Source organism: Mycteria americana, chromosome Z (genome assembly GCF_035582795.1).
Source record: "Mycteria americana isolate JAX WOST 10 ecotype Jacksonville Zoo and Gardens chromosome Z, USCA_MyAme_1.0, whole genome shotgun sequence".
NCBI lineage: Eukaryota > Metazoa > Chordata > Aves > Ciconiiformes > Ciconiidae > Mycteria > Mycteria americana.
The window spans coordinates 4,239,684-4,265,055 of NC_134396.1; the positions used below are offsets into that span (position 1 = coordinate 4,239,684).

General features: G+C 64.1%; 2 protein-coding genes across 2 annotated transcripts; one reads left to right on the plus strand and one right to left on the minus strand.

Moving 5' to 3' along the window:
• Window positions 1-209: 209 nt before the first annotated feature.
• Window positions 210-3,501, plus strand: LOC142402776 (uncharacterized). Its single transcript, XM_075488602.1, has 8 exons — window positions 210-960; window positions 1,079-1,153; window positions 1,270-1,347; window positions 2,305-2,355; window positions 2,435-2,470; window positions 2,558-2,602; window positions 2,795-2,938; window positions 3,031-3,501. Exons 1-8 carry the CDS (start codon window positions 210-212, stop codon window positions 3,366-3,368), a joined length of 1,518 nt encoding a protein of 505 aa, XP_075344717.1. The 3' UTR covers window positions 3,369-3,501.
• Window positions 3,502-15,482: 11,981 nt separating this feature from the next.
• Window positions 15,483-24,581, minus strand: TMEM8B (transmembrane protein 8B). The gene is made up of 13 exons (XM_075488259.1): window positions 24,454-24,581; window positions 21,424-21,613; window positions 20,705-20,912; window positions 20,414-20,547; window positions 20,020-20,279; window positions 19,405-19,760; window positions 18,855-18,951; window positions 18,518-18,641; window positions 16,982-17,124; window positions 16,605-16,783; window positions 16,371-16,517; window positions 16,181-16,297; window positions 15,483-15,944 (listed from the first exon to the last, which is right to left on the minus strand). Exons 1-13 carry the CDS (start codon window positions 24,569-24,571, stop codon window positions 15,609-15,611), a joined length of 2,409 nt encoding a protein of 802 aa, XP_075344374.1. The 5' UTR covers window positions 24,572-24,581; the 3' UTR covers window positions 15,483-15,608.
• Window positions 24,582-25,372: the final 791 nt, after the last annotated feature.

Here is a 25,372-nt window from a genome sequence, read left to right on the forward strand (position 1 = left end):
TGGGGTGCTCCTTCCCCCCCCCGAGCCTTGTCGGCCGCCGTGATGGACACCCCTGCCGTGCTCTCGGGGTGGGGGGCAGAGTCCCCCAGCCCCTCCAGCGCTGGTCCTGCCCCGGGCTCCCTGCCGCACCCCGCACCTCCACCCCTGCAGCCGGGCAGGGCGGGCAGGGCGGGGATGCCTGCGGGCAGACGACGACCCCCTGTGCCGGGATGGCGGGGGATGGCGCGGCCAGGACTACGTTTCCCAGCGGCTCCTCCCGGGGCCGCACATGCTCGGTGCGGCTCCCGGCGACTCCCGGCAGCTCCCGGCGCGGCGCCCGGGGCAGCGCAGGGGAGGTCGGTGTGGCTCCCGGTGCGGCCGCCGGTGCGGCTCCCGGCGATCCCCGGCGCGGCTCCCGGCGCGGCTCCCTGCGGCTCCCGGCGCGGCTCCCTGCGGCTCCCGGTGCGGCCCCCGGTGCGGCTCCCGGTGCGGCCCCCGGCGCGGCTCCCGGCGCGGCGCAGCAGACTCCCGGTGCACCCTCGGGAGCGCACGGCCGAGCCCCGGGGCTGAGCCCGGCCCACCCCAGCCTCACCACCGGCCCGGGGCCGAGCTTTCCCCCGGCGCCCCCCCTCGCCCCCGGCAGCATGCCCCGCGGGCGAGCCTGGACGCAGGCGGAGGTCAGCAGCCTGCTGGCGCTGGTGGGGGGCTCGGGGGAGGCCGCCCTGCTCATGGCCTCCACGTCGCGACCCAACGAGGCGCTGTGGCGGGAGATCTCCCGCGGGCTGGCGGCAGCCGGCTACGGGCGCAGCGTGGCCCAGTGCCGCTCCAAGTGGAAGGCGCTCAAGCAGGCTTTCCACTCGGAGCGGGAGACACGCCGGAGGGCCGGCTGCCACTCTCCCCGCCTGCCCCCGCACTACCGAGCCATGAAGAGCATCTGGAAGGCGGCCGGGCGGCCCGTCTTCGGCGAGCGGAGGATGCCAGGTGGGTGCTGGGGACGGGCGGGTGGGCCTGGCAGGGTGGCTGGATGTGGGATACTGGGGGAGCACTGGTGCCACACAGCCACCCGGGGTCCTTTGACAATCTCTTTCTCTTCCTCTAGACCTGGTCAAGCTGCCCCCCAGGAAGCGCAGGTCAGCCCTTCCCACCCGCGCTCCATCGTCACCAGAGCCACTAGGTACTCGTGGGCTCAGGCAGCCAGAGTGGGGCTTTTACTGGCTGTGGGGTGGCAGGCACCCCTCGTCTCCTGGTTATTGAAGGTCTTTTCTGCACCCCTTCACCCTCCTTCTGCAGAGCACGGCGTTGGCAGGGACGCCCCGGGCGCGCTGCTGTCCCCGCTACTGCAGTGTGCGAAGGACGAGCCAGAGAGCCGTAAGTACCGGTCTGCCCCGCTGCACCGGGCTGCACGGCCACGGCTCCAGCCCAAGCCCTGCCAGCATGATGGGAATGGGGAGTTTAGAAGGTCGAGGGGCCCGCCACAAGTCCCTCAGCAGGGATGCTCGCCAATGGGGGTGTTGGGACTTCTCTCTCCAGAGGCTTTGGCTCCAAACAGCCCCAGAGCGTGAGGGGATGAGGATGGCTGGGATGGGCAGGAGGGGTCCCCGGCTCTGACCCAGCCTGAGCGCATGGCGAGGCTGCTGGCTGCCGTGGGGCAAGTCGTGGGGCTCAAGGTCTCTAAGGGACACTGGCCCCGATCCGGCCCAGGGGGCTCTCGGCGGCGGTGCGGCACTGCAGGGCATGTGACTCCCCTTCCTTCGGCAGGTCCTGGCTTCCCCCTTCCCCAGTTACACCATAAAGCTTCAGATGAGTTAGGACTGGGTGTGAGGGCCAGAGGTGCCTGCAGGTCCCCTGCCCTGCTGCGCACCCAGGGGTAGATCCTGCGCCCCCCTCGCTGTGTGCACGCCCCGGGGTTTGGCACTGAGGTGATGCAGGATACGTCCCTGGGTCTGATTTGCGTGGGCGCCCCGGCCAGCATCCGCACTGGGTAATTACCTTCTGTCTCCCTAAATTCCCCCTGCAGTTTCAAGTGGATGTGGGATTCTCCTTCACTTCCAGTCCTAATCTGTTGTGTAGCGTTGCTGCGTGCTGCTATGCCGCTGCTGCCTTCCAGCCCAGAGGTGGCTGCATTGCAGTGGTGGGTGAGTGACTCCTGCTTTTGTATCTAGCTCGTGATCTAGCTTTGGGGCCCTGCAGGGTGCTGTGGAGCTGTGGCTAGGGCATGTCGGGCTGCGGGGCTGGCTGGGGCAAGCCAGGCAGACCCCGGGCTGGTGGTGATCCCCTGGCAGGTCCCATCAGACAGCTCATCTCTCCTCTGCTCTCTCCCAGCAGCTGGTGGGGACCACATCGCTGGAGTGCCACCCACTCCCCCCGCCGTGCCACGTAAGGCTTTCCTTGCCCCACTCAGCCTGGTAAACCCCCTCAGCCCCAGGAGCAGGGTCTGATATGGTTCTCGTTGCAGATGCTGGACGCTGCTTCCCTCCCCTTCCCCTCCTGGGTGAGTACCGTGCCCAGGTGGCCGTGCTTGTGCACCCCAGGGCAGGAGGCAGCCGCAGCTCATGGGCTGTGTCTGCTCTCTTTCCAGGCTGTCACACCACTCTGAAACAGGAAAGAGCTGAGCGAAAGGCTGGTAAGGGTCTGCAGCTTTCAGCAAGTTCCCTTGCTCGGGGGCAGCTCTGTCCTCTCCTGCCTGTGGGGGCGGAGGGCAGAGGCTCCTGCAGGCAGTGCCCGCCCAGGGCTCTGCAGCGGGGTCAGGCTGAGCACAGGGCTTGGGTGACTCCAGCACCCTGGTTGCTCCCTCCATGCCAAACCATCGTGGCAGATTTTCCTGGTGAGACGTCACTGGGGACGAGAAGAGGAAGCCGAGTGCCACCAGTGGCCACCGCAGCCCCGGGCTTCCCTGGGACAGCTGCCATGAGCGAGCAGCCAGCAGCGGGTGAAGAGGCGTCGGACGCAAGCCTGCACGGTGGGTCCTCCCTGCAGCATCCCGACAGCCTCACAGAGCGCTCTCGGAGCCGAAGTGAGGGTTTGCTGCCATTGACCCCCCTCTCGCTGCAGGCTCCAGCGTGGCAGGCTTGCTCCAGAGCGTCCAGCAGCTGCTGGTGCAGATCCTGCAGACATCGCGGCAGCAGCAGGCGCTGCTGGAGAGCCTGGCCAGCGACACCGTCTCCCACCTCCACCTCCTCTCCCACAGCCTGGTGCAGGTGGGCGAGACCCTGCACCAGCTCCTGCTCCGGCCGCAGACCCACCCCGGCCCCCTCGGCCACTATGTCTCCCACATGCCCCTTTTTGAGGGCAGCCCCGGGATGCCCTGTTCCCCCGGCTCTCCCCACACCTCCCCGGATCACAAAGAGGAGCCTCAGGTGTCCCCTGCCGACGACTGCACCCCCCCGTGAGTGCCACCATCCCTGACCCCAGAGGTGATGGCTTCTCTACGCAGCCACGGCACAAATCTTTATAGCAGAGGCCCCAGATATTTTGGAAGTTTATAGAAGAGACACATTTTAATAAAATTAAAAATAGCTTTTGTACCAGCGATGACAGTCGACAGATTCTTTCCCCCTCTCTGGGGGATGTTCCCCTTCTCACTTTCGAGATGAGCAGAAGGGGAACTCGGCTATTTACAGCCTCTCAGAAACTCCCAGGCCACACACTGTGGGGCAGAGGTATTTTCTCTGCCCCTGCCCACTCCCTGATGCTTCCAGCTGCACTTGGGGCTGGCAGGACCCCAACCTGAGGACCTGCTGCCAGGCTGCGGAGGGGAGCGGGGCTGCCACTGGGGCTGGGGAACGCAGGGAGCCGGCCAGGGTAAGGACTGTGTCCTTCTGCAAGGGAAGGGGCCGGGGTGGGCGATGCTGTGTGGCACCGGGTCTGGGGAGGCAGCGCATGCTGCAGCTGTGTCCCTTCAGTCCCCAGCTCCTTGGCAGGTCACTTCCAATGGGTTAACTGGGGTTGTCACAGCCAGTGCTGCAGGCTTGCAGGGTGCTGCAGTGAGCCCCCTCCTGCTCCCCCGGGCTCAGGACGTGGATCACCGTCAGGTAGCGTAGTTGCAGATGCACCACGGCACCTTACGCTTGGCAAGGTGGTCACTGGCTCTTGGCCACACCACCACCGCCTCCACCAGGATGCCCACATCCTCCATGGGGATGGGGTGGCCGTGCTAGCCACCTCCCGGATCTCTTGGCAACGTCCAGGGAGAGCATGTAGCCAATGCTGCTGGTGTAGGGTGGGTAGACGCCAGGACGGTAGTCCTGCCATGCCACGTGCCACTTGCTGGGGGGCTGGCGGATGACCTGCCACTTCTCCCAGGAGAAGAGGGGTCCCACATAGAGGCTGGTCCATGCAAGCTCAAGCCTAGCCAGGAAGGTGGGCAAGCAGTCCGTGTTGAAGCAGTTGTCGTCCATCTTGAGGACGTAGCAGGGCTGGCACTGCTCAGATGTCATGCACGACCTCCAGGGTGAGGTTGCATGCAGTACGTGTCCCTGTAGCTCCCCAGCAAGATGTCCCTGAACTCCTGCCCTTCCCGCTGCACTCCTCAGCCCATTGCTACCTCGGATGCTTGCCCCACCAGAAACACCGTCTGCCAGGGGCTTGCCAGGGCACCTCACGTCCTCCAGATGACATGCCGAGCCTCCACATGGCTCACCATGGACACCACCAGGATGAGCAGCACAGGCCAGCCGGCTAGAGCACCTCATGTGTGGCCAGCCCATGGAGAGAGGCCAAGGGCATGGCCAATGGGGCCACCAGCGAGGTGGCTGGGGATGGCAGGTGCTACAGCACCAGTAAGCAGCAACGTCGCAGCCCAGCCAGCATCTGGCAGGGGAGAAGCGTGGGCGAGCAGTGCTGGGAAAGCCCATTGCCTCTCACGGCACCGTCCCTCGTCCCACGCCAGCTGCGAGCCCTGGGTCAGAGAGAAGGGCTGTGCTGCAGAGGCATGCCAGCCCCGTGATGCGGCGGGTAGGGAGATGGGGCCTGTGGGGGGTGCCAGAAGCGGGGCCAGCCCCCGTGGGGATGGTGCTCCCACAGCCACGCACAAACCCTCCTCTGTGCTCCCGAGCACGGAGCAGAAAGCGGCTGGCTGCTGGCCAGCAGCTCTGGCCCCAAGCCTTATGGTGGTAGGGCCACCGCCTACAAACAGTGCTGCCCTGGCTTTCCCCCTCAGGGGCCGATTGGGGTGGGCGAAGGCAGGAGAAAGGTGGTATCTCCCTTCCTGAGCCCTGCTGCCTGCAACAAGGGAGGTGGCAATGGGAGGACACCTTTGGGCTGTGGTTGCCCATGCTCCCCACCACCCTGCTGTGCTCCCCACCACCCCGCTGTGCTCCCCGCTACCCTGCCACGATCCCTGTCATCCCACTGAGCTCTCCACCACCCTGCTGTGATCCCCATCGTCCCACCACGCTCCCCACCGCCCTGCCTTGCTGCCTGCCATCCTGCTGTGCTCCCCACCGGAGGCTGCAGCCCCGGGACACCACGGCACCCATTCCCCGAGCCCTGGGGGTGCCGGTGCAGTGGGGCAGGCTGTTCCCCCGCACGGAGAGGGGGCAGGTCCCCAGCAGGAGGTGAACTGCAGTGAGGGGTGCCCTGGGACGGGGTGCAGCAGGGGGCTGGCTGCAGAGCAGGGGGGGGTCTCTCTTAAGAGAGACATTGAGGTGCTGGAGCGTGTCCAGGTGCTGGAGCGTGTCCAGAGAAGGGCAACGAAGCTGGTGAAGGGTCTAGAGCACAAGTCTGATGGGGAGCGGCTGAGGGAACTGGGGTTGTTTAGCCTGGAGAAAAGGAGGCTGAGGGGAGACCTTATGGCTCTCTACAACTGCCTGAAAGGAGGTTGTAGAGAGGTGGGGGTCGGTCTCTTCTCCCAGGTAACAAGTGATAGGACAAGAGGAAATGGCCTCAAGTTGCGCCAGGGGAGGTTTAGACTGGATATTAGGAAATGTTACTTCCCTGAAAGGGTTATCAAGCATTGGAACAGGCTGCCCAGGGAAGTGGTTGAGTCGCCATCCCTGGAGGTATTTAAAGGGCGTTTGGATGAGGTGCTTAGGGACATGGTGTAGTGGTGGTCTTGGTAGTGTTAGGTTTATGGTTGGACTCGATGATCTTAAAGGTCTTTTCCAGCCTATACGATTCTGTGATGCTGTGATTCCGGGTGCAGCAGGACCTGCAGGGGGGTGCTCTGGGCGTGGCAGATCGGGGGTGCATGGGGTGGCCTTGGAGGTGCAGTGGGTGGGAGACAGCGGCGGGCAGTGCCGGGACTGGGGGGGTTAGACCGAGCGTGCGGCGGGGTGCGGGGGGTTGCAATGGGGGGGCAGTGAGGGCCGGGCCGGCCTAGAGTGACAGCTCGGCAACCAATAGGAGATCAGGGAGGAGGGCAGGGGCGGGGTCAGATCAAGGCCCGCCTCACCGTCAGGGGCGTGGCCGAGGGGCACTCTACCCAATCGCAGAGGCTGCGGCGGAGCAAAGCCGGGCGCGGCCAATCATGCAGCAGGGAGGGGCGGGGCGAGGGGGGCTCCCCCGTGACGTCACGGGAGGGGGATCCCCCTGCGGGACGGGCCCCCGGCCGGGGGAGCATGGCCACCCCCCGGATTGCCCCCCAGAACAGAGGGTCGCCCCTCAGTGCAAAGGGGGTGACCCCCCCCTCCCCGGTCTGCTCCGCCCCCGCGGGGCCGGGGTGCGTGGGGCGGGCTGGTGGTCCGGCATGGCGGTGCGCTGCCAGGGGCGCGCTGCGGCCCTCACCCTGCACCCTCTGCTGCCTTCCCTGCCCCAAAAAGCACCCCGTGCAGCACGGCTTGGGGTGCCCCCTGCCCTTCCCAGCTTGGGCACGGGGAGTGCCAGAGGGGCAGTGGGGCAGGGCTGGACCCCAGCCCCTTTGCAGCGAGCCCCCAGCCCTGGGACGCAGGCACCGGGTGGTTTCAGCAAGGGGAACCAGGGCTGGCACCGCGGGGACACAGGTGGGGAAGGGTCTCAGATAGCCGAAGCCGTCGCCCGTTCCTGGGGTGTGCGTCTGAAACAAGCCCTGTGCCGGGAGAGATCCCTCCCGCTCCAGACACAGGCAATGTGTCCGCGCTTGCAGGGCTGGGGTGACAGCCAGGAGAACACGGGGCAAGCCTGGGGAGAGGAAGGCAAGCTCCTCTGGGGCATGCAAGGGCTTCTCCAGGCTGGAAATGGAGGTGAAAGCAGCAGCAGATCTCAGCAGGATTCCAGTGCTGCCGTCTGGTGGCCCAGGGACCGTGAGGGTCCTGCTCTGGGCAGCCAGGACATACGGCTCCTTGCCCCTCCATCCCCAACAACAGCTTGCAACAAGGCAGCTGCAGCACACTGAGCAGCTCCCCTACACCCCAACAGCCATGCGACCCCCAGGGCAGCTAGAGCAGACCCCTGGCGTAGTGGGGGCTTGGAAGAGGATTTTTCCCTGGATTTATCCTGCTCTGGAACAAGTCAAAGCTGCACCACTCTCCTGATCCTCTCCTTCCTGCATGGCCTGCCCCAGCCCAGAGCCTCTATATCACGTTTGGAGGAACTGCAATAATAAAATGTTTTTACCTGCCAATGGCGCAGGCAGCGACCCCTTTGTCCCTCTACCCTGCTCCCAGCCGTCGCCAGCACGCCATGCCCTGGAGGCAATGCTGTGTGCCCACTGGAGCCTGGTTCCATCCCACAAAGCAGAGGCATCAGTAGTGTGACCCAAATGACTACCCTGAGAGCAGCTTTGGGCTGTGGCCTATGGTTGCGTGCTCCTGCCACTCAGCCCTGTGGCTTCCCCGCCGCACCAGCCCCTCCTCTTACCTTTCCTGCCCCAAAGGGTGCCCCAAGCTCTGGGGTGACCTGTGAGGGGCACACAGACCCCCTGGCTATGGCTAACCCCACAACTCAGCTCTGATGGCCACTTTGCTAAAGCTCCCGGCCGCAGTAAAAGCACTGGGTGTTGGCATTAGGAACAGTCCCCTGGCTCTCGAGCCTTGCAAAATCCTTCTCATCAACTGCAAATGCTGAAAGAGAGGTTTACCATGGGAGTCACCACCGTGAGTCCCGCTGGCACCCGGTGCACACACCACTGCTACCTCCTCACATCTCTCCCCGTGCAAGTGGTCGGCACTTGCACCTCAGTGCTTTCTCCCAGGCTGCTGAACGCCCAGCCTGCTGCCGGAGCAGGGTCTGCAGCCTCTGCCGGTGGGGTGTCCAGAGGGATGGACACCTGCAGGCACAGAGGCACCCAGTTGGCCCTCGGGCACTTCTCTATTGCACTTTCTTTTAAAACCATGATGTTTTTCAATGGAAATCTAGTCACTTTCACCAGCAACTCTTAACTCTTCATAGGTGGGCCAGAAGGCAGTGATGGAGTATTTGGGTTCATGGTCATGCCCTGAAGGTCTCACGCGCTGCAAAGCAGCACCCAGCATCTTCCCCTCCAAACAACCACCCAGCTGGGATACGGTGCCAGATGGATTAGGCAGAAGTGTAACTCCAAAATCCAGAACTGAGTGAAGCGAGAGAGGGTGTCTAAGGACAAGGAGAGGAAGCTGCTTTGAAGCGTGTCAGGATGTTTATCTTGATGTCAAAAGCACTAGTTCATTTTTTTAATGAAGCGGCTCCTGCCTTTGAAGTGGATCCTTCTTGCGGTGCGCCTGACTGTGGCTCAGGGAGATCCTGCACAGACTTCACCCTCTTCAGACATTAATTTTTCTCATGTGATTTGCTTGAAAAAAAATCCACGTTGCAGCAGACAGGATGAGACAGAAGTGAAGACTCAGGGATGAGAGCAGCCAAGCTGCCTTTGGACCCGCAGGGCAGAGGATGGGGTCGGGTGGGGTTTTGAAGGCATCCCTGAACCAGAGCACACCTGGGGTCTGAGACTGAATTTCGGTTGAAGGCAGGGTGCAGGGAGATGCTCAGCATCTGGGAGCATTTGGCACCTTCCTACAGCAGGGACTGCACCCCGATCCTCGGGGCGTACTAGCGCTTATGGGGTCCCTCAAGAGGAGCTGGGTGTTGCTCCAGGTCCTCCCCCAAACACAGAGGAAGCCTCCAGCTTAGATTATCTGTCTTCCCTGCAGGAGATGGCTTCATTCGTTAATTAGAACAACAGTCCTCGTGGGCTTGCCTGGGATTTGTAGCTGTGCTGGCAGGATATTTGATGACTGCAGGTGAGCCCTGGGGCAAAGCTCCTTGGGAGGATGCAGCACCCAGAGCCCACCAGGACTTACCTCTCCTCCTGCTGAGCCGTGAGCCTCTGGATTGTGCTTGTTCCAAGTCCATTTAATTTTAGCCAAAATACTCCTCCTCGAAATGTGGAGCCCTGGGTTTTAGCCCTGGAGGTGGTGAAGCATCTTTATAGAAAGTAAGAATAAACTGTAATATTCCCCTCAGTGTAGGCACCACTCACACTCCAACAGGAAGATTCAATGTGATTTCTTTAATACAGCTTCCATTGAGAGCACTGTTCATACATAACAACGTATTGCTTAGCACTTGGTTCTCTCAAGGGAAATTTTAGTGGTGGTATTTGAGTGGGGGGGAATAGTTTTTATGAGAAAACTTTAATCTGCAAGCCATAAAGGGAACAGTGGCTTTGCATCCCATGGAAAATGTTCTCAGCCTCCGCTAACATGGTTTTATCTTCCTCTGCAGGCTTGCTTCTTAAGATAAATTTATCCAGGATTGCATTCGGTATAACAGTTTGATTTCTGTTGGTGCAACGCTGATTTCTCACGAGAGTAACTGCCTTAATTTCCTACCACTTGACAGCGAGCGCAGCTGCACTTTGTACTTGTAGACTTTGTTCTTGCAATCACAGCCCGCAGGAGATCCTTCCCCTGCTCGCCAGCCACGACGCCCTGAGGCTGCTCCTTCAGCAACATCCCTCTGTGTTGATATATGGGCCCTGGAGGTCTGCTCTGGGGCTAGAAACGCTTGACTTCCTTGTCCTAACACAAAAGGCAAAGGCTTGCAGGACACGCAGGTCCTACCCCAAGGTTCATCCGAAGGAGGTAGGTCCAGGTCGCAGCACTCTGGTGCACCCTTGGACACCCCCAAAGTCTCATTGCTACAGCAATGCCTCGAAGTTGGCATTGCAAAATTATTTGCAATTTTACGCTGTTGCCAAGATCTTCCTCAAAGCCTTTTTGGGGGTTGTTTTGCTCTGGTTTTCCATGTAACTTCATCCCCTTTCCCGTGCTTTTCATTTTGACACAGCTCCCCTCCTTGAGGAATGACCTTTCCCGCCCATTCGCCCGCTCTACTCCGCTCCTCGGCCACGCTGGCCCTGCAAATCTCGTTAAAGGACGTGTTCATTTACTGGAAGTCGCCAGCATGCTGCTCTGAGCAATTCTTGTGCTGTCTGCAGGCGCTCTGCCCTCTTGGCTGCTCTATTAATTTCTTTTAGCAAGCTCCCTGATTTCTATGCAGTTCCCTTGATGAAGTTAAGCACGACTCAAGTGGCTTTTCCGCTCGGCAGAGCAGCTCTTCAACAGCCCTTTTCTAAATTGCCAGGGATAAAGTCCCGAGCCTGGCCCCCCCGCAGGTTCCCCCACCAGCCTCTCCAAGAAACTCAATTACCAGCGGGTAAAAATCGTAGTGCTTTGCATCACCACCACATTTGCCTGGTCTCCCATGTCACAGTGTCCCCCCCTCCCTGTCCGCTGCTCCCCCCCGGCATGCGACTGTGGCAGCTGCTGTTTGTGCCTTGACACAGTCCCCCTGCGATGCCCTGGTCCCTGCAGGTACAGCTAAGCCATTTGTCCCTCATCTCCATGGCCCCTGCACCCGTACCCTCATGCAAAACCGGGCATGCCCTGCCACCCTGCTGCTTTCTCACACCTCCAGGTGTTGTGGCACAGGTGCTGCCGGGGCAGTGCTGGTTCCTGATGCCCCAGGTCCATCTCCGAGCCCCTTGTCCCTGCTCTGGGCTGGCTTTGTCATGCTCAGCTCTGTCCCAGTTGCATGAGACAGGTACCCGCAGCATGGTGCTGCCCTGGAGCAGGGACCTGGAGAGACGCCCCATGGCAGGAGCAATGCAGGAGCATGCACTGGGGCTGGGCTTGCTCTGTCTGTAGCTGTATCTCCTGCTTGTGGGTGCCTGGCTCCCACCTGGCCCTCGCCCAGCACCCTGCAGATGGAGCTGAAGCTTTGAGGTGTTCTTGACATGGGATGAGGGCTGGGGATAGCAGCGGGGAGCGTGAGACACAGGGCTAGGGGATGGGGAAGAAGGAGGGGTGAGCAAGCAGGCTCCACGTGGGTTGCTCCAAGGAAACGGGGTCCCTTTGCATGCTCAGAGCTGCTCCCCTCGGGCTGGCCATGGCGGGGCTGCTGCCTGCAGGGCTGAGGGTTGGCCAGGGACAAAGCAGGGTAGGTGGCTCCAGTGCCTGTGATCTGTGCGGCTGTGCCAACCATGGGTGATGGATGGGTCTGTGTGGGGAGGGCGGTCGAGGGCCGCTACTCTGATGAGAAAATCATCGAGTGGCTGCAGGATGCGCTGGGCAAATTGCAAAAGAAGAAAGCAGCCAGGCCATTCTCCCAGCCTTTCATCATCCCCAGAGTGGCACAGTGACAGCCATGCCCAGCCAGGGAGCAAGCTCTGGCTGCACCCACGGCAGGATTTACATTGACTGCAGTGGAAAGGCTTCGTCTCGCTGGGGTCTGGCAGCAGAGTGAGCAGGAGGGGGGTGAGGACCTCCCGGGGCAGCAGTGGGGGATCTGCTGCCTCTGGCCGTGGGGTTTCATGAGGATGCAGGGAGCAAATGCCAAGGTTGGGACAGAGCAGGGTTGCACATCCCTCCCTACACACCTCTCCCTGCAGAGATAATGCCATGCGTGCGGACCACCAACCCCCAGGTGACCAAGCTGGTGGCACCAACAGCAACCCTGCCACCGGCACCTCGCAGCCCCCAGGGCTAGCAGGGGGCACGGCACCCTCCTGCACCCAGAGAGGCCTCAAAGGCTAGGACCTTTCTCCAGCCCCCCACCCGCTGCTGCCCGCTCGGGCGTGCATGGGCAGGGAGAGGAGGAGGGATGATGGGTCCTGCCTGCACGCACGCAGCCCGCTGCAGGGCTCAATAATTCAGGCCTGACACATTAAATTTGCATGGCGTGCAATTGCCGTCTGCAATGACAGACTGCGTCAGGGCCACTGTCTGGTGAGTCTGGCCCAGCAGACATGGGCTGGCAGTGGCAGGAGGGCCCGGCAGCCCCACAGGGAGGGCAGGCTGCGGGCAACGGGCAGAGCATCCCTGCAGTGGGAGTTAGGGGCGGGAGGAAGCTGTGGGAGGAAACACGGTCCCGGCCTTTGGGACGCGCATTTCTGAGAAGCATGTGTCGGTGCAGGGAATGCCGGCCTGATGGCACTGACAGCCCAGCAGGCAGGATGGGGCTGGATGCGGGAGGCTGAGCCAGGGCGATGCTGTCCCCAGGGCCACCCCCTTCTCCTGCATCACCTGTGCCGCCCTGGCAGGACAGAGGCCACGAAAGCTCGTGCTGCCCCAGGCACCCGGCCAAAGCCCTTCCCAGCTGTGTCTGTCCCCAAGTCCCTGCAGCCACCTGTGCTGGTGGGGCTCGAACCCTCCCATCCCTCCCCAGTACCGAGGAAGCGAAGCTCTTCACCGGCTGTTCGGGGAGTCGGTTGCCATGGGGATGTCAGATGTACCTGGTTGTTATAGGGACAGCGTTGCCATGGTTATGCGCTTGCTGTGCCTGGCAGAGGCAGGGATGGAGCATCAGGAAGGCTGTTTACGCTGGGGGGTGGGAGTCACAGAGACCCTGACTCTGAGCAGCGGGGGAAGGCAGAGTCCAGCCTTTGCCCCAAGCACATCCCCATGGGGCCGAGGCTGGAGACCACGGGGAGCGCACCGGCAAAGCTCACCCAGCCCCATAGGGATGGACAGGCCGGTGCTCCTGACCCCACAACGGAGGTGGCTGAGGGGATGTGGATTCTCCCATGGGGTGTCCCAGCACGCTCCCAGTAAGGCTTGGTGGGAGACACAGTGCCACACACCCTGTGCTGTGTTCCCCACAGGAGGGAGCAGCTTCACTGTGCTTGGTGCCAGGAGCACTGAGCAAAAACCTTTCGGTCCTGCAAGGCGGCGTGTCCGGTACTTGCACCGCACCACAATGCCCCCGAGCTGTGCCAGCCTCCAGGCATCAGCAGAAAGGCAGGGGGACGGGTTTCTGCCCCGCTGGGGCTGGCGGGTGAAGTGGGGAGGGGTATTCCCAGCTCTCAGCGGGCAGCCTACGGGCCCTGGGGACGAGTTGGGCTGGCAGAGAGTGCCTGGATCCCCTCCAGCACTGTTTGGCCGAGATCCCTCCCCGGCAGCATGGTCGGCCGCTTGGCCTGTCCTTGAGATGAAAAATGCAGTCGCAGGTTTAATTAAAATGAGAGAGAGTGCTGAGCCGCCCTGGCAGCCCGGAGAAGCAGAATCCAGCAGAGCCGGTGCGTGGCTCCTCCGGGCTTCCCTGGGCAGCTCTGCCAGCTAAAACCCCTGCCTGCCTCTGCCAGGACCCCTCGGGGGTCCGGACCTGCATATGCCACCCCATGGTGTCTGCCATGGGCAGACCAGGGGCTGGGCAGCTGCTTGCAAGGGGAATGCGCATCCCACCACATGTTCGCTAGGCTCTGTTATTGCAGGGTCTACACAAACTTGGCAAGCAGTGGGTTTGCACTTCAGCCCTACAGCAGTGACCCGGGGGATGAGGGAGGGGTAAGGGTGCTGCACGGAGCACTGACATCTCCATGAAATTGGGGTGCATTTGTGCAGGACCACCCGCCAGGCTGGTGCGCACGCCGGGGCGGCACGAGCCCCGTGCTCGGTGTGCACCACACTCCAGCGTGTTGCTGATGAGAAAGCTAAAGCTGACCTCCTCGTTCTCGGAGGGCTGCTACTGCTGGGGACATGCGATTGGACTTGGTGAAGTGAATAATGTTTTTAATTAAAAAATTAATCGTTAATCAGCCGCCTGGCTGGACCAGACAGGGCATTTTGCATGGCAGAGAAAGAGCTGGAGGGTGAGATCTCAGGGGAGGGAGGGCAGTGGGTGCAGGTCCCCCAGCCCCCTTGCGCAGTCACCGGGGCTCCTGCCCAGCCATAGCGGGCTGCCCGGCACACCTCCACACCAGGCTGGCTCCCCACAGCCATCACCCCCCACAAACCCCAGAGATGCAAGCAGCGAAGCCCTGAACCCACCACCACCATCACGGCCCTCGCCAGCTCACCCCTCCTTCTGCTCTGCCCACCCCATCCCCGCCATCCCCTCCAGCCGCCCCCGCAGCCCCCCCAAGCCCACTCCGCTCTGGCCAGCTGGGGCCCAGCTCCCAAGCAGCAGGTTTAATTAGATTGCAATCCTATTACATAGCTGCCTGCCCACTCGCAGTTGCTAATCCTGTTAGGCATCCAGTAAATCTCCCTGTGCCGGGCTCTGTCCCCGGGGTATGGGGAGGGGGCTGCTGGCGGGTGGGCTGTGCTGAGCCAGGATGTGATGCCCGGGGTGCAGAGCTTAGCCTGGAGCCTCACTCCTGAAGACCCAGTGTTGGGAAGAGACCAGAGGGTTGGAGCACTCACCCAGAGGGGTGAGAAGGGGCAGTGAGGTTTCCCCTCTCCTCTCTGGCCCATCTTGCCCCCTCTGAACTGCAGGAGCAGGGTGGAAAAGCCCTGTCCTTGAGCCACACACACAGCCCGCGTGTTTGCCACCACACCATGGTCATCGCTGGCTCCAGTGGGTGCTGAGCCCATGGGTCTGACCACAGGGCAGGATGGGGAACAGCGGCTTAGGCACAGTTGCCCCAACCAGACGGGGGGGTACAGCCCCTGCAATGCCCCCTCCCAGTGATGCTCAGTGCCCTGCAGAGACAGCGCAGCTGCTCGTGGCTGGCGGCAACAACAGGGACACAGGGCCACTGCTCCACTGCTCCTGAGTGGGCGCACCCACGTGTGGGGTGCCGAGGGGGGGGCTGCTCTGGGCAGCGGGGTGACACCAAGGGGCTGTGGGCTCCTGGGGATGTGGCTCTTGCAGGCGGTGTGCTCTCAGACCCGTGCATCGCCACGGCAGGCAGCACTAGCACCGCTGCCCAGTGGCAGTTTCCCTCGGGGCTGTGGGCTCCCCGCAGCCCTGTCAGCTTGTGGGGGGGACCCCGGCTGCCCTGGCACAGCACAGCTGCCCATGGGTCAGGCATTACAGCCAGCGCGTGAGAGCACAGTGCCATGGCAAAGTCATCCCAGCTCCGCAGCCTGCCCTGCAGCAAGCCGAAAGACTGCGGCCCCTGGCCCCCCACCTCTTGCTGGCCACCTTGCTCTATGCCAGAGCTGCATCAGCCCCAGAGCAGCCAGCCGCAGAGGTGTGAGCAAGAGCCAGAGACCATTGCCATTCCCTCCTCTGCACCCGGCCACATCCCCTGGGCACCTCCATGGCCCAGCAAAGAGAGGAGCGTGGCCCCAGCTCGGCCCCGATCCCCCCCAGCTCTGCACCGGACTGAGCTGCAGCAACTCCCGGAGACAAGTTCAAACAGGCTGTAATTGCAAGAACAGGGCGGCACGGCAGCTGTGCGCCCACCCAGAGGAGTCCTGGCGCTCCCGGGGATGGGCGGCCACCAAAGAGAGCGGGTGCCGGGCCCCGCGGGGCTGCTGTCCGTGCCGGAGGAGTCCGGGCTGCCGTCGGCATCAGCTGGTACAAATGCTGTTGATGGAGGCCACGGCTGGGTCGACGAGCCCCAGCTCCTCCTGTTCGTTGACGCAGAGCTGGTACCCGCAGCCCTTGCGCCGGGGCAGCGGCCCCAGGCGCCCGCTGGGCTTGGCGCGGGGCGGCAGCAAGAAGCCGACGCTGCCGGCGATGAGCAGGTGCCAGATGCTGTGGATGTAGAAGTAGTTCTCCTCCGTCTCCACGAAGGCGTAGAGCAGCACGGCGGCCGCTGCGATCAGCGCTCCCGGGCACAGGTAGAAAGCCCAGCGCTTCCAGGTCGGCGGGTAGCAGTGGCGGCGCCGGATGGTGCGAGCCGTCTGCGGTGGGGAAAGCAGGGGCTGGAAGAGGCAGCCCCGGCAGGGACGGGCACGGCCCCTGTGCCGCGGTGCCGCATCCCCCAGGAGTCGGGGAAGGTGGTTAATGGGGAAGGGTGGTTCATGGGGAAAGGTGAAGGCAGCAGAGGGGAGATGCTGGCAGGGGAGTGGGGATGGATGGCTGGGCAGGGCGCTGAGCGCAGCTGGGACATAAGAGGACAGGGACAGCATCTCCTTACCCAGGCAACGGCCATGATCCCTAAGGCGAAGAGGCTGGGCCCCAGCAGGTTCCAGAGCCCGTGGCGGTCCATCTGCAGAGCCATGGAGAGCAGCATGGCCCCCAGCAGGTACAGCACCTGTGGGGCAGCGGGGCACCCATCAGGACGGGCCCTCTCCATGCCCGCCCACGTGCCCCCTCCCCGCACTTGCCTGCTTGACTACAGGCTGGAGCCGGGCCATGGCGATGACGGTGACCCAGACGGACATGAGGGAGCCCAGAAAGTCGCAGAACTGCAGCACATCGTACTCCATGATGCAGAACACCACAATGCCTGGCTGGTCGCAGGCGTGGTAAAACTGGGGGGGGGAAAAAGGGTGTGAGAGCCTCCCCGCACAGCCCCGGCCCCTCGCCTGCCCCCCCAGCCACCCCCACCCCATGCTCACAGTGGAGAAGAACATGGTGAAGATGTAGACAGCAGCTTCCAGGAGGTAGTGGCTGCGGACAGCGATGGCCACAGGAGGCACGAACATGACATTGCTGAGGCACAGCAGCAGCGTGGAGAGGAGCTGGAAGCCATAAGAGAAAGCCTCGGCGTTGTCTGTGCAGCCCCAACCGTTCCAGCCTGTGGCCGGGGAAAGCCGCCGTCACCCCTGCAGCACTCGCAGGGGCTGGGGAGGGAGCGGGCAAGCCCCTTTCCAGCACCCTGCGGAGAGCTGACACGGGGGGGCTAATGGGGTGCACAGTCCCCGGGGAGGAGGGGAGGATGCCAGGGGGGTCCCTGGGTGCAATGGACACCGTGGGTGCCCGGGGCAGCTCTCACCAGCTTTGCACTCGCAGGCGGCATACAGGTAGTTGTTGGTACGCAGCAGCTTGCACTGGCCGTAGATGCCGCAGTCGTTGATGCAGGGCGAGAGGTAGGCACGCAGGTACACCTCAGCCGTCACGTTGGTGCAAGGCTCGAACCTGCGGCACAGGAGAAGGGGTTCAGCCCTCACCCTGCACCCCTCGAGCAGCTCCTGCCTCCAGCAGAGGCACCCATTGCACCCAGACTTGGCAGGTGATGGGAGACCCAGGGACTGGGCGAACGTGGAAATAAGCTGCTTTGGTGCTACGTATGGCAGCTGAGAGCTGGTGCCCAAGGATCTGTGTGCTGCAATTGTCTGTGCCAGGCTGGGCGAGCAGGAGGAATGTGGCCGCTCTTAGACCCACTTTGCCTTTAGCAACGCACTCAGCTGGCTCCTATTTCATTTGGATTTTGCTGTGCAAACACCATGCCCTGCAATGCCTGCGTGTGACCGTGTCGGGGAAGGACCGACTGCAGCCGGCAACTCAGCGTGAACTAGAAACTCAGCGGAGGAGTCAGAGCAGGCACAGCACCCTCGGCTGCCCCGCGCCGCCCATGCACAGGGCTCTGGGCACATCCAGCACCTTGGCAGCTCCAGCACGCAGGAGCACAGACAGGCCCACGTCCCGACAGCACGCACCAACTGCTGCCTGTGCACACGCAGGGACCCCAACACGCGCAAACGTGCGCACAGCACCATCTGCACACATGCACAGGGTGCGTCTGCACGTGTGTCTGCTGTCCCTGCGTGTCCTCACACAGTCAAATCTGCACACATGTGCACGCAGAACACGCACGGCCCTGTGTTCTTGCACAAACCCAAACACACGCACACACAGAGCTGTCTGCACGCATGCACCAAATGTGCATGCAGCACCATCCGCATGCATGCGCCGAACACCCAGGGCTGTCTGCATGCGTTGCACTGAACATGCACACAGCACCGTCTGCACAGCACAGAGCCCCACGTGAACTCTCGCATGTACACACACATCCACGCAGCAGCCCCTCTCCTCCACAGGGCTCTCAGGCAGACACACGGGCCAGGAGCAGAGCCACGGACACAGGACCGGTCCCTGGAGATGCTGAGCAGAGCAGGGGCACAGCAGCCTGACCAGAGCTGCCCTCTCACATGCACAGCCAAGCCCTGTCCTCGCAGTGACAGCCCAGTCGCCTCTCAGGCACGGGTACAGATGGGCACTGCTGCGGAGACGGGCAGGCACCAACAGATGCACGGCGTTTGCAAGCTGACAGGCGCTTCCTAACCGAGAGACAGAGGGAAGAGCTGTGGGGACCCACAGATGGTCAGGCAGGCGCAAGATAGAGCCATCCGTGCCCACGCAGGCACTCACACAGTGACACACAGCCCGCAAAGCCACGTGCGTACACGTGAGTGGTGACACGCGGCGCAGGAGGCAGGCACACGGCCGGACCCACCGCGCACACGGACGCAGGCCGTGGTGGGGACATCCCCTCTGGGCGCGCAGGGAGGGGACATGCCGGGGCTCTTACCCATGCTCCGTGGCACAGAGCGAGCGCAGGCTCAGGTACCAGCTGCCCGTCTGGGGGTAGGGGATCCGCAGGCGGCTGAGGCTGGCTGTGGCGTTGACAGAGAGCAGGAAGCCGGCCAGGGACTCTGCGGGCAGGGAGGGCTCCGGGTGAGCAGAGCAGGGGGCAGCCCCTTCCCCTGGGCAGAGCTGGGACAGGGACAGAGCACCCTGTGCCCGGCCCTGGGGCCAGATGCCCCCATGGTCTTTGCCATCTCCCACCCAGCCTCTCGCCGGACACATGGCGGGGGGGGTGCAACCCCCACGGCCACGGCAGGATGGACACGCACAGCCCAGCCTACCCGTCTCGCAGGTGACCGATGAGTTGTCTCCGGACGTCAGCGGGACTTCATGGTTCAGACACCCAAACACTGTCACGTTCTCGCCACACAGGGAGCTCTGACGGCAGAGGAGGAGATGGCCCTAAACCAGTGCCGGGGACGTCCCCTGCTCTGACAGCACCCGGATCATGGCACACCACCTAGCAGTGCCCCAGCCCACTGCCCATCACCCATGAACACCCCAAATCCAGGCCATCATCTTGCCCTTAGAGCACGCTAATCTGTGTTCCATCACCCATGAACACCCCAAATCCAGGCCATCATCTTGCCCTTAGAGCACGCTAATCTGTGTTCCATCACCCAATGAACACCCCAAATCCAGGCCATCATCTTGCCCTTAGAGCACACTAATCTGTGCTCCATCACCCAAGAGCTCCCAAACCATGACCCATGACCCAAGAACACCCTAAATCCTGTCCCTCGCCCTGCTGCAGCCCCGACGTCACCCATCTCCCAGCCCATCCCTCCCGGGCTGCCCTGCCTCGTCCGGGGCACAGCATGGCCACCTCACCACATTGAGCCGCAGCTCCAGGTTAAGCACCCCACCACTGTCCAGCACCGGCAGGAGGTTGATGACAAAGACAGCGGGGCGGTCGGGTGGCACCGACACGTTGGGCCCGAAGAAGATGTAGAAGTGGACGGAGAAGGTGTCCAGCTCATTGCGCAGCGTGGGGCGGACTGGCCAGCACCGCTCACCGGCGGCCGAGGCGGTGGGGATGGGGACCTGGTGCTTCGTGCCATTGGGGCTGGCGGGCGGAGGGCTGTCCCCCAGCGCCAGCCCGCCCGCGGAGCCGAAGGAGTGAGGCATGTTCATGGAGGCGCTGGAGGGCAGGAAGGGTGGCCGGGCCAGGCTGGGTCGGGAGCAGTCTGAGGGGCAGAGCCGTCAGCCTGGGCACCGCACAGCCCCTTCAGCCCCCTCTTAGTTCCCACCTCCCCTTCTTGCCCACTGCTCACCTCCATCTGCAACCCAGCCCCAACACCTCCCAGCGTCCCCATCCCAGCAGAGCGGGGTATAACCCTGCACCCAGCTGGGGCCAGATCCTGCGGTCATCCTTTCCCCCCCACCAGTCACCCAAGCAGAGTCACGACCACGCCCCCCACCCGGACCCCCCCCGTGCACCCTCACCTGTGAGCTGCACGGTGACCTGGAAGGAGACAGTGCCCGGCATCCCGGGGTGTTTCTCCACCAGCACGTAGTACCAGTGCTGCCAGAAGGGCAGGTCCAGCGCCAGCTGGCAGGGCGCGTGCTCCCGGCAGTCCAACGCCGTGGAGTTGTGCAAGGGGGGAGCCTTGGCCCGCACGCGCAGCCAGAGCGGGCAGCCCTCGGCCCCGCGGCACCGCAGCACCTCCACCAGCACGCGCGACGTGTAGCTGGGCACAAACACCCTGCGGGAGAGCAGCGTCAGGTCCTGCCCCTCACCGTGGACCAACAGGGCTGAGGAGGCAAGCCAGAGGGACGGGGCACCCTAAGCTCCCCACCCTGGGGGTGCCCCCTCCTTAGGACACCCTCTCGCACTCACTTGTAGAGGCAGGAGCGGTTGTGGGGGGCCATGCTCTGCTCGGTGACATAACCGGGGTACAGCACGGCAATGTTCACCAGGCGCTGCACGATGAGCTGCGGCTGGAAGAGATACTGGCACTCCTCGTAGAGCCCCTGCACCAGCAGGACAGTCAGCACGGGGCAGGGGGCACAGGGCACCGTCCCCACTTGGGACACCTGCCCCGGGCGCTGCCAGCCCAGGACAGTCAGGCCCAAGCAGAGCCCTGCAGTGAGCCCTGCCACCCCACGGTCCCCCCCCCAAGCCCTTCACCTTGACGGAGATCTTGCCCTCATCTTTGGGCAGGTGGGCAGCAAGGAACCAGTCCCCGGGTAGCGGGCTGGTGACATTGAACACCCCCGTGGTGCGGTTGGGCAGGGTCCAGGTGAGGGTCAGTGCGAAGGAGCCGGGGACAGCCGTGTCCCTGGGGAAGTGTGTGTGCAGCGGGTTAATGACGGAGGGAGCCCCTGAGCGGAAGTACCTGCAGGAGACACAGCCGTTAGCAGGGTGCAGGCTGGGCATCGTGGCAGAGCCAGCCTGCCCTACACATGGGGGTCTGTCCCCAAGCTATTAGGAAGCTCAAAGACACGATGGGGAAGCCATCTGTAAGCCGGGACCTTGCTGGAGACTGTGAGCTTCCCTGGGTGGGTGTTCAGGCAAAACTGTTCAAGTACGAGATGCACAAAAGAGTGGAGCCTGCAATGGTCCTGGGAAGATGAATCATGGGGAGCGAGCGTGCATGTGTATGTGCGTGCACGTATGTGTACATAGGCATCTGTGCATGCACCTGTGCACACGTGTGTGCCTGCATATGCGTGTGCGTGCACGAGTGCTCCTCTGTACGCGTGCATGCATATACATATATGCACGTGTGTACATGGCAAGCAAAAGCAGACAAGAGCAGGCAGGCTCCAGGGCAAGTCCAGGCAGGGGGGGCAGGGGCAGGCAGAAGCAGGCAGGAGGGGAACAGAGAGGGCAGGCTGCTTACTCACACGGTGATGCTACGGTCTGGGCATTGGTCCCCGAAGGTGCCACCCTGCTCCTTGAAGGTGATGAGGTTCCAGACGGCGATGACTGTGTCCTCGGGGATGTGGAAGTGGAAGAGCTCGATGCTGGCAAAGGAGCGGAAGGGGCTGAGCTTGCGTGGCGTGCGGGTGAAGTAGTCGGTCACAAAGAGCCCATCTGCAGAGGAGACCCAAGGGACTCTCAGTGGGGTGAGGGACTGGGGAGGTGCAGCACCCCTCCCAGACCAGGCCCACCCATCCAGGCTCTCAACGCGTCCCAAAACCGGCAGCCTGGAGGCAGGAGGGGCTGGGGCCGTGCCATTTCAGTGAGTGCCCACGGCTGATGTCAGCTGTGTCCAGCTGCGTCTCCCAGCCCTGGCACAGTCTGCATCATGCTGGTTCAGCATTGCCTTGAGCCCCATTCCCCGAGCTGTGGGCACTCATCCTCTGGAGCCTGAGGAGCCCTCGGCCCTGGCTGCTCAGGCTCTGCCCAGGTGCAGCCCACCTCTTTCAACTCATCCTCCTCTTCAGTGAGGACCTGCTCCCTGCATTTTTCCTGTAATAAAGGGCCATTCCTCGTGACTCCAGCCCTGCCCCAACAGGTCAGCTCCCACAGGGGCACAGATTCCCCCCTTCCCTGCCTGCCAAGGAGGCTCAGCACAGAGCCCATTATAAACCACGGAGTCCCACCCTAGGGCCACGAGAAGAAGGAGCGAGCACCGCACTTCCTGCACAGCCTCCCAGCTCTCCCATGGTTTGCGGAGGAGGTATGGTGCACATATGTGTGCACATATGCAGACGTGGGTGCTGTCTGCATGCACGGCAAAGTGGAGGCATGCACACCCACATGCATGGGCTGTGCACAGCCCCATGTCTGCAAGACACTTCCTGCAAGCCCATGGCACGCACTGCAGCCACCTCCTCCTGCCCAACTGCCTGACAGTTTGATTTCCAGGGATTTCCAGGAGCCCTGGCAGCAGAGGGGTAGCCACTTCCTTGGCACAGTAGAGACAAGGGAGACCTGGTCTCCAGACACCAGCTGGAACTTCACCCTACCATTGCCACACTTCCCCAGTGCCAGCCTGGGAGACCCATCCGTTATTCCCCAGAGGTGCACCAAGGAAGAGATGCACCTCCGCACAAGCTGCCGGCAAGGAGGACGCTAGCAGAGGATGGGGTGGGGGGCAGGGCCGTGCCCAGGAGGACTCGCCCAGTGGGGAGTGGGATATCTGAAAAGAAGGGCTGCTTTGCACAGCGTGCGCCTGGCTGGGAGTGCGCACATGTGCTTTTGTGTGCACGTGTGTTTTTGCTGCGTGTGTGCAGCCCCAGCTGGCTGTACACTGACAGGCATCTGCTCCCTTGCCTGGAACAAAGGTAGCTCCCCCTCCCCTTCGCTGACAGCCGACACAAGCCAGACACGAAGCACCTGTCTCAATGCAAGCGCACCCGATCCCAATTTCTCCATCATGAGCCACCAAGCCACTCCACAGCTTCCCTCTTCACGTGGGGACAGTGACCTGGCAGGGGACCCCAGGGAGGAGGGGATGTTGAACGCAACTCTAGGAGGTGGCACGGGGGGAAGCACTCGGAGCTTCCCGGTCCCAGCGCGGTTCCCCCCACGCCCACTCGCCCCGGGGCAAGGCGAGGGGACCCAGCTGCAGGCAGAGGGTCCGGCTGAAGCCCCGTGGCGGTGTGGCCAGAGCACGGGCGGGTCGCTGGAGGACGGAGCGGGATTTCCTATCCATGGAGCGGGAAGGAGGAAAGCAAACGCCCCTCTGCCCCAGGCCAGCGGCCGGAGCTGCGGGACCCCCCAGCCCGGGACCACCGCCCCAGGTCGCGCCGGGGCTCAGCACCGCGGACAGCTCCCGCGGCCGGCGGTCAGCACCGCGGACAGCTCCTGCCGCGGCCCCACGGCTGCCCCACGGCGGCCCCCGCCCCGCGGCACCGGCAGCCCCCGGCCGGCTGCCCCCCTCCCCAGGGGATGCCCCCCCGCCCCCCCACGGCCCCGGGTACCCCTCCGCAGCCCCGTCACCAAGCCAGCTCCCCGTGCCCCATAGCACGCTCATCACACACAGTTCCCCCCCGGGCACATCCCCACGCCTCGCTGCACGCACGTCCCCCTCGCTGCAGGCTGCCCGCTCCCTGCTGCCCCACTGCACGGGGACTGCTGTCCCCACAGCCCTCTGCCCCGGGACCCGCTGCGTCTGCAGCCCCCCGGGCCCCCTCCCCCGGGTGTTCCACTGCCATGTGCACCGCCTGCGTCCTGCCGGCACACGCACGTCTGTGCCCCGCTTGCACACGGATCTCCGTGCCCCGCTGCATGGCTGCCCCACGCCCCACGGCGGGCTTATCGTCGTGCCCCACCGCACGCACAACCTTGCGCCCCGTTGAGTGGGCATCTGGTACCCCCTGCAGGTGCACCCCCACGCCCCGTGATGCAGACACGCCATTGCACACGCATCTCTGTGTCCCACCGCTCCCGCCTCGTGCCCTACTGCACGTGCGGCTCCTGCCCCGTTGCACACACGCCCCCCGCCCCCCACATCTCCGTGCTCTGTTGCCTACGTGCCCCAAACCCCACTGCACGCGCGCCCCGTCCCGCATGGCACAGGCTCACCGCCTCCCACCGCACGGGCACCCCGCACCCCACAGCGGGGCAGATGCTGCGCCCCACCGCACACCCCCCCTGTGCCCCACTGCGCGCCCATCCCACAGCCCCGTTGCCCCTCACCCCCACCGCGAGCACATCCCCCCGCGCCGCGACACGAGCACCCTGCGCCCCACCGCACCCCCCCCCACCGCCCCACAGCACGCAGACCTCCCACCCCTCGCACACACCCGCCCCACGGCACACGCACCCTGCGCCCCACCGCGGGCGCGCCCCTTAACGACCGCCGCCGTGCCCCACGGCACACGCACCCCACGCCCCCGCGCCCCATCCCGCACTCGCCCCTGCGCCCCGCCGCGCCCCGCGCCCGCTGCCGGCGCCCCCCGCGCCCCCGGCCCCGCGGCACTCACCGGCGGGCGGCGGCGGGAGGAGCAGCGGCAGGAGCAGCAGGGCGAGGCGGAGGCGGAGGCGGAGGGGGGGGGCGAGCGGCCGCCGCTGCCCGCCGCCCCCGCCGCCCCGCCGGCCCATGCCGCCGCGCCGGCTGCCGTGGGGCGCGCGCCGCCAGCAGCCCCGCCGCGCACCGGCGCCCATGACGTCACTCGCCCCGCCTCCGGGGCCGCCCCCGCGCGACCATTGGCCCCCACGCGCGTCACTCGCCGGTGGCAGCGACCCGCCCCCCCCCCCCCCCGCGCGACCCGCTCCCTCCCCCCCCGCCCCCCGGGGTGGCCCCGCCGCTGCTCGGGGCACCGGGGGGCAGGGACACGGGTGGGGACGGGGACACGGGGTTGGGAACAGAGACACGGGGCTGGGGACAGGGACACGGGGTTGGGGGACAGGGACACGGGGCTGGGGACAGAGATATGAGGCTGGGGGACAAGGACACGGGTGGGGACGGGGACACGGGGCTGGGGACAGAGACACGGGGCTGGGGAACAGGGACACGGCGCTGGGGGAGAGGGACACGGGGCTGGGGACAGAGATATGAGGCTGGGGGACAAGGACACGGGTGGGGACGGGGACACGGGGCTGGGGACAGAGATATGAGGCTGGGGGACAAGGACACGGGTGGGGACGGGGACACGGGGCTGGGGACAGAGACACGGGGCTGGGGAACAGGGACACGGCGCTGGGGGAGAGGGACACGGGGCTGGGGACAGAGATATGAGGCTGGGGGACAAGGACACGGGTGGGGACGGGGACACGGGGCTGGGGACAGAGACACGGGGCTGGGGACAGGGGCACGGGGCTGGGGACAGAGACACGGAGCTGGGGGACAGGGACACGGGGCTGGGGGAGAGGGACACGGGGCTGGGGACAGAGATATGAGGC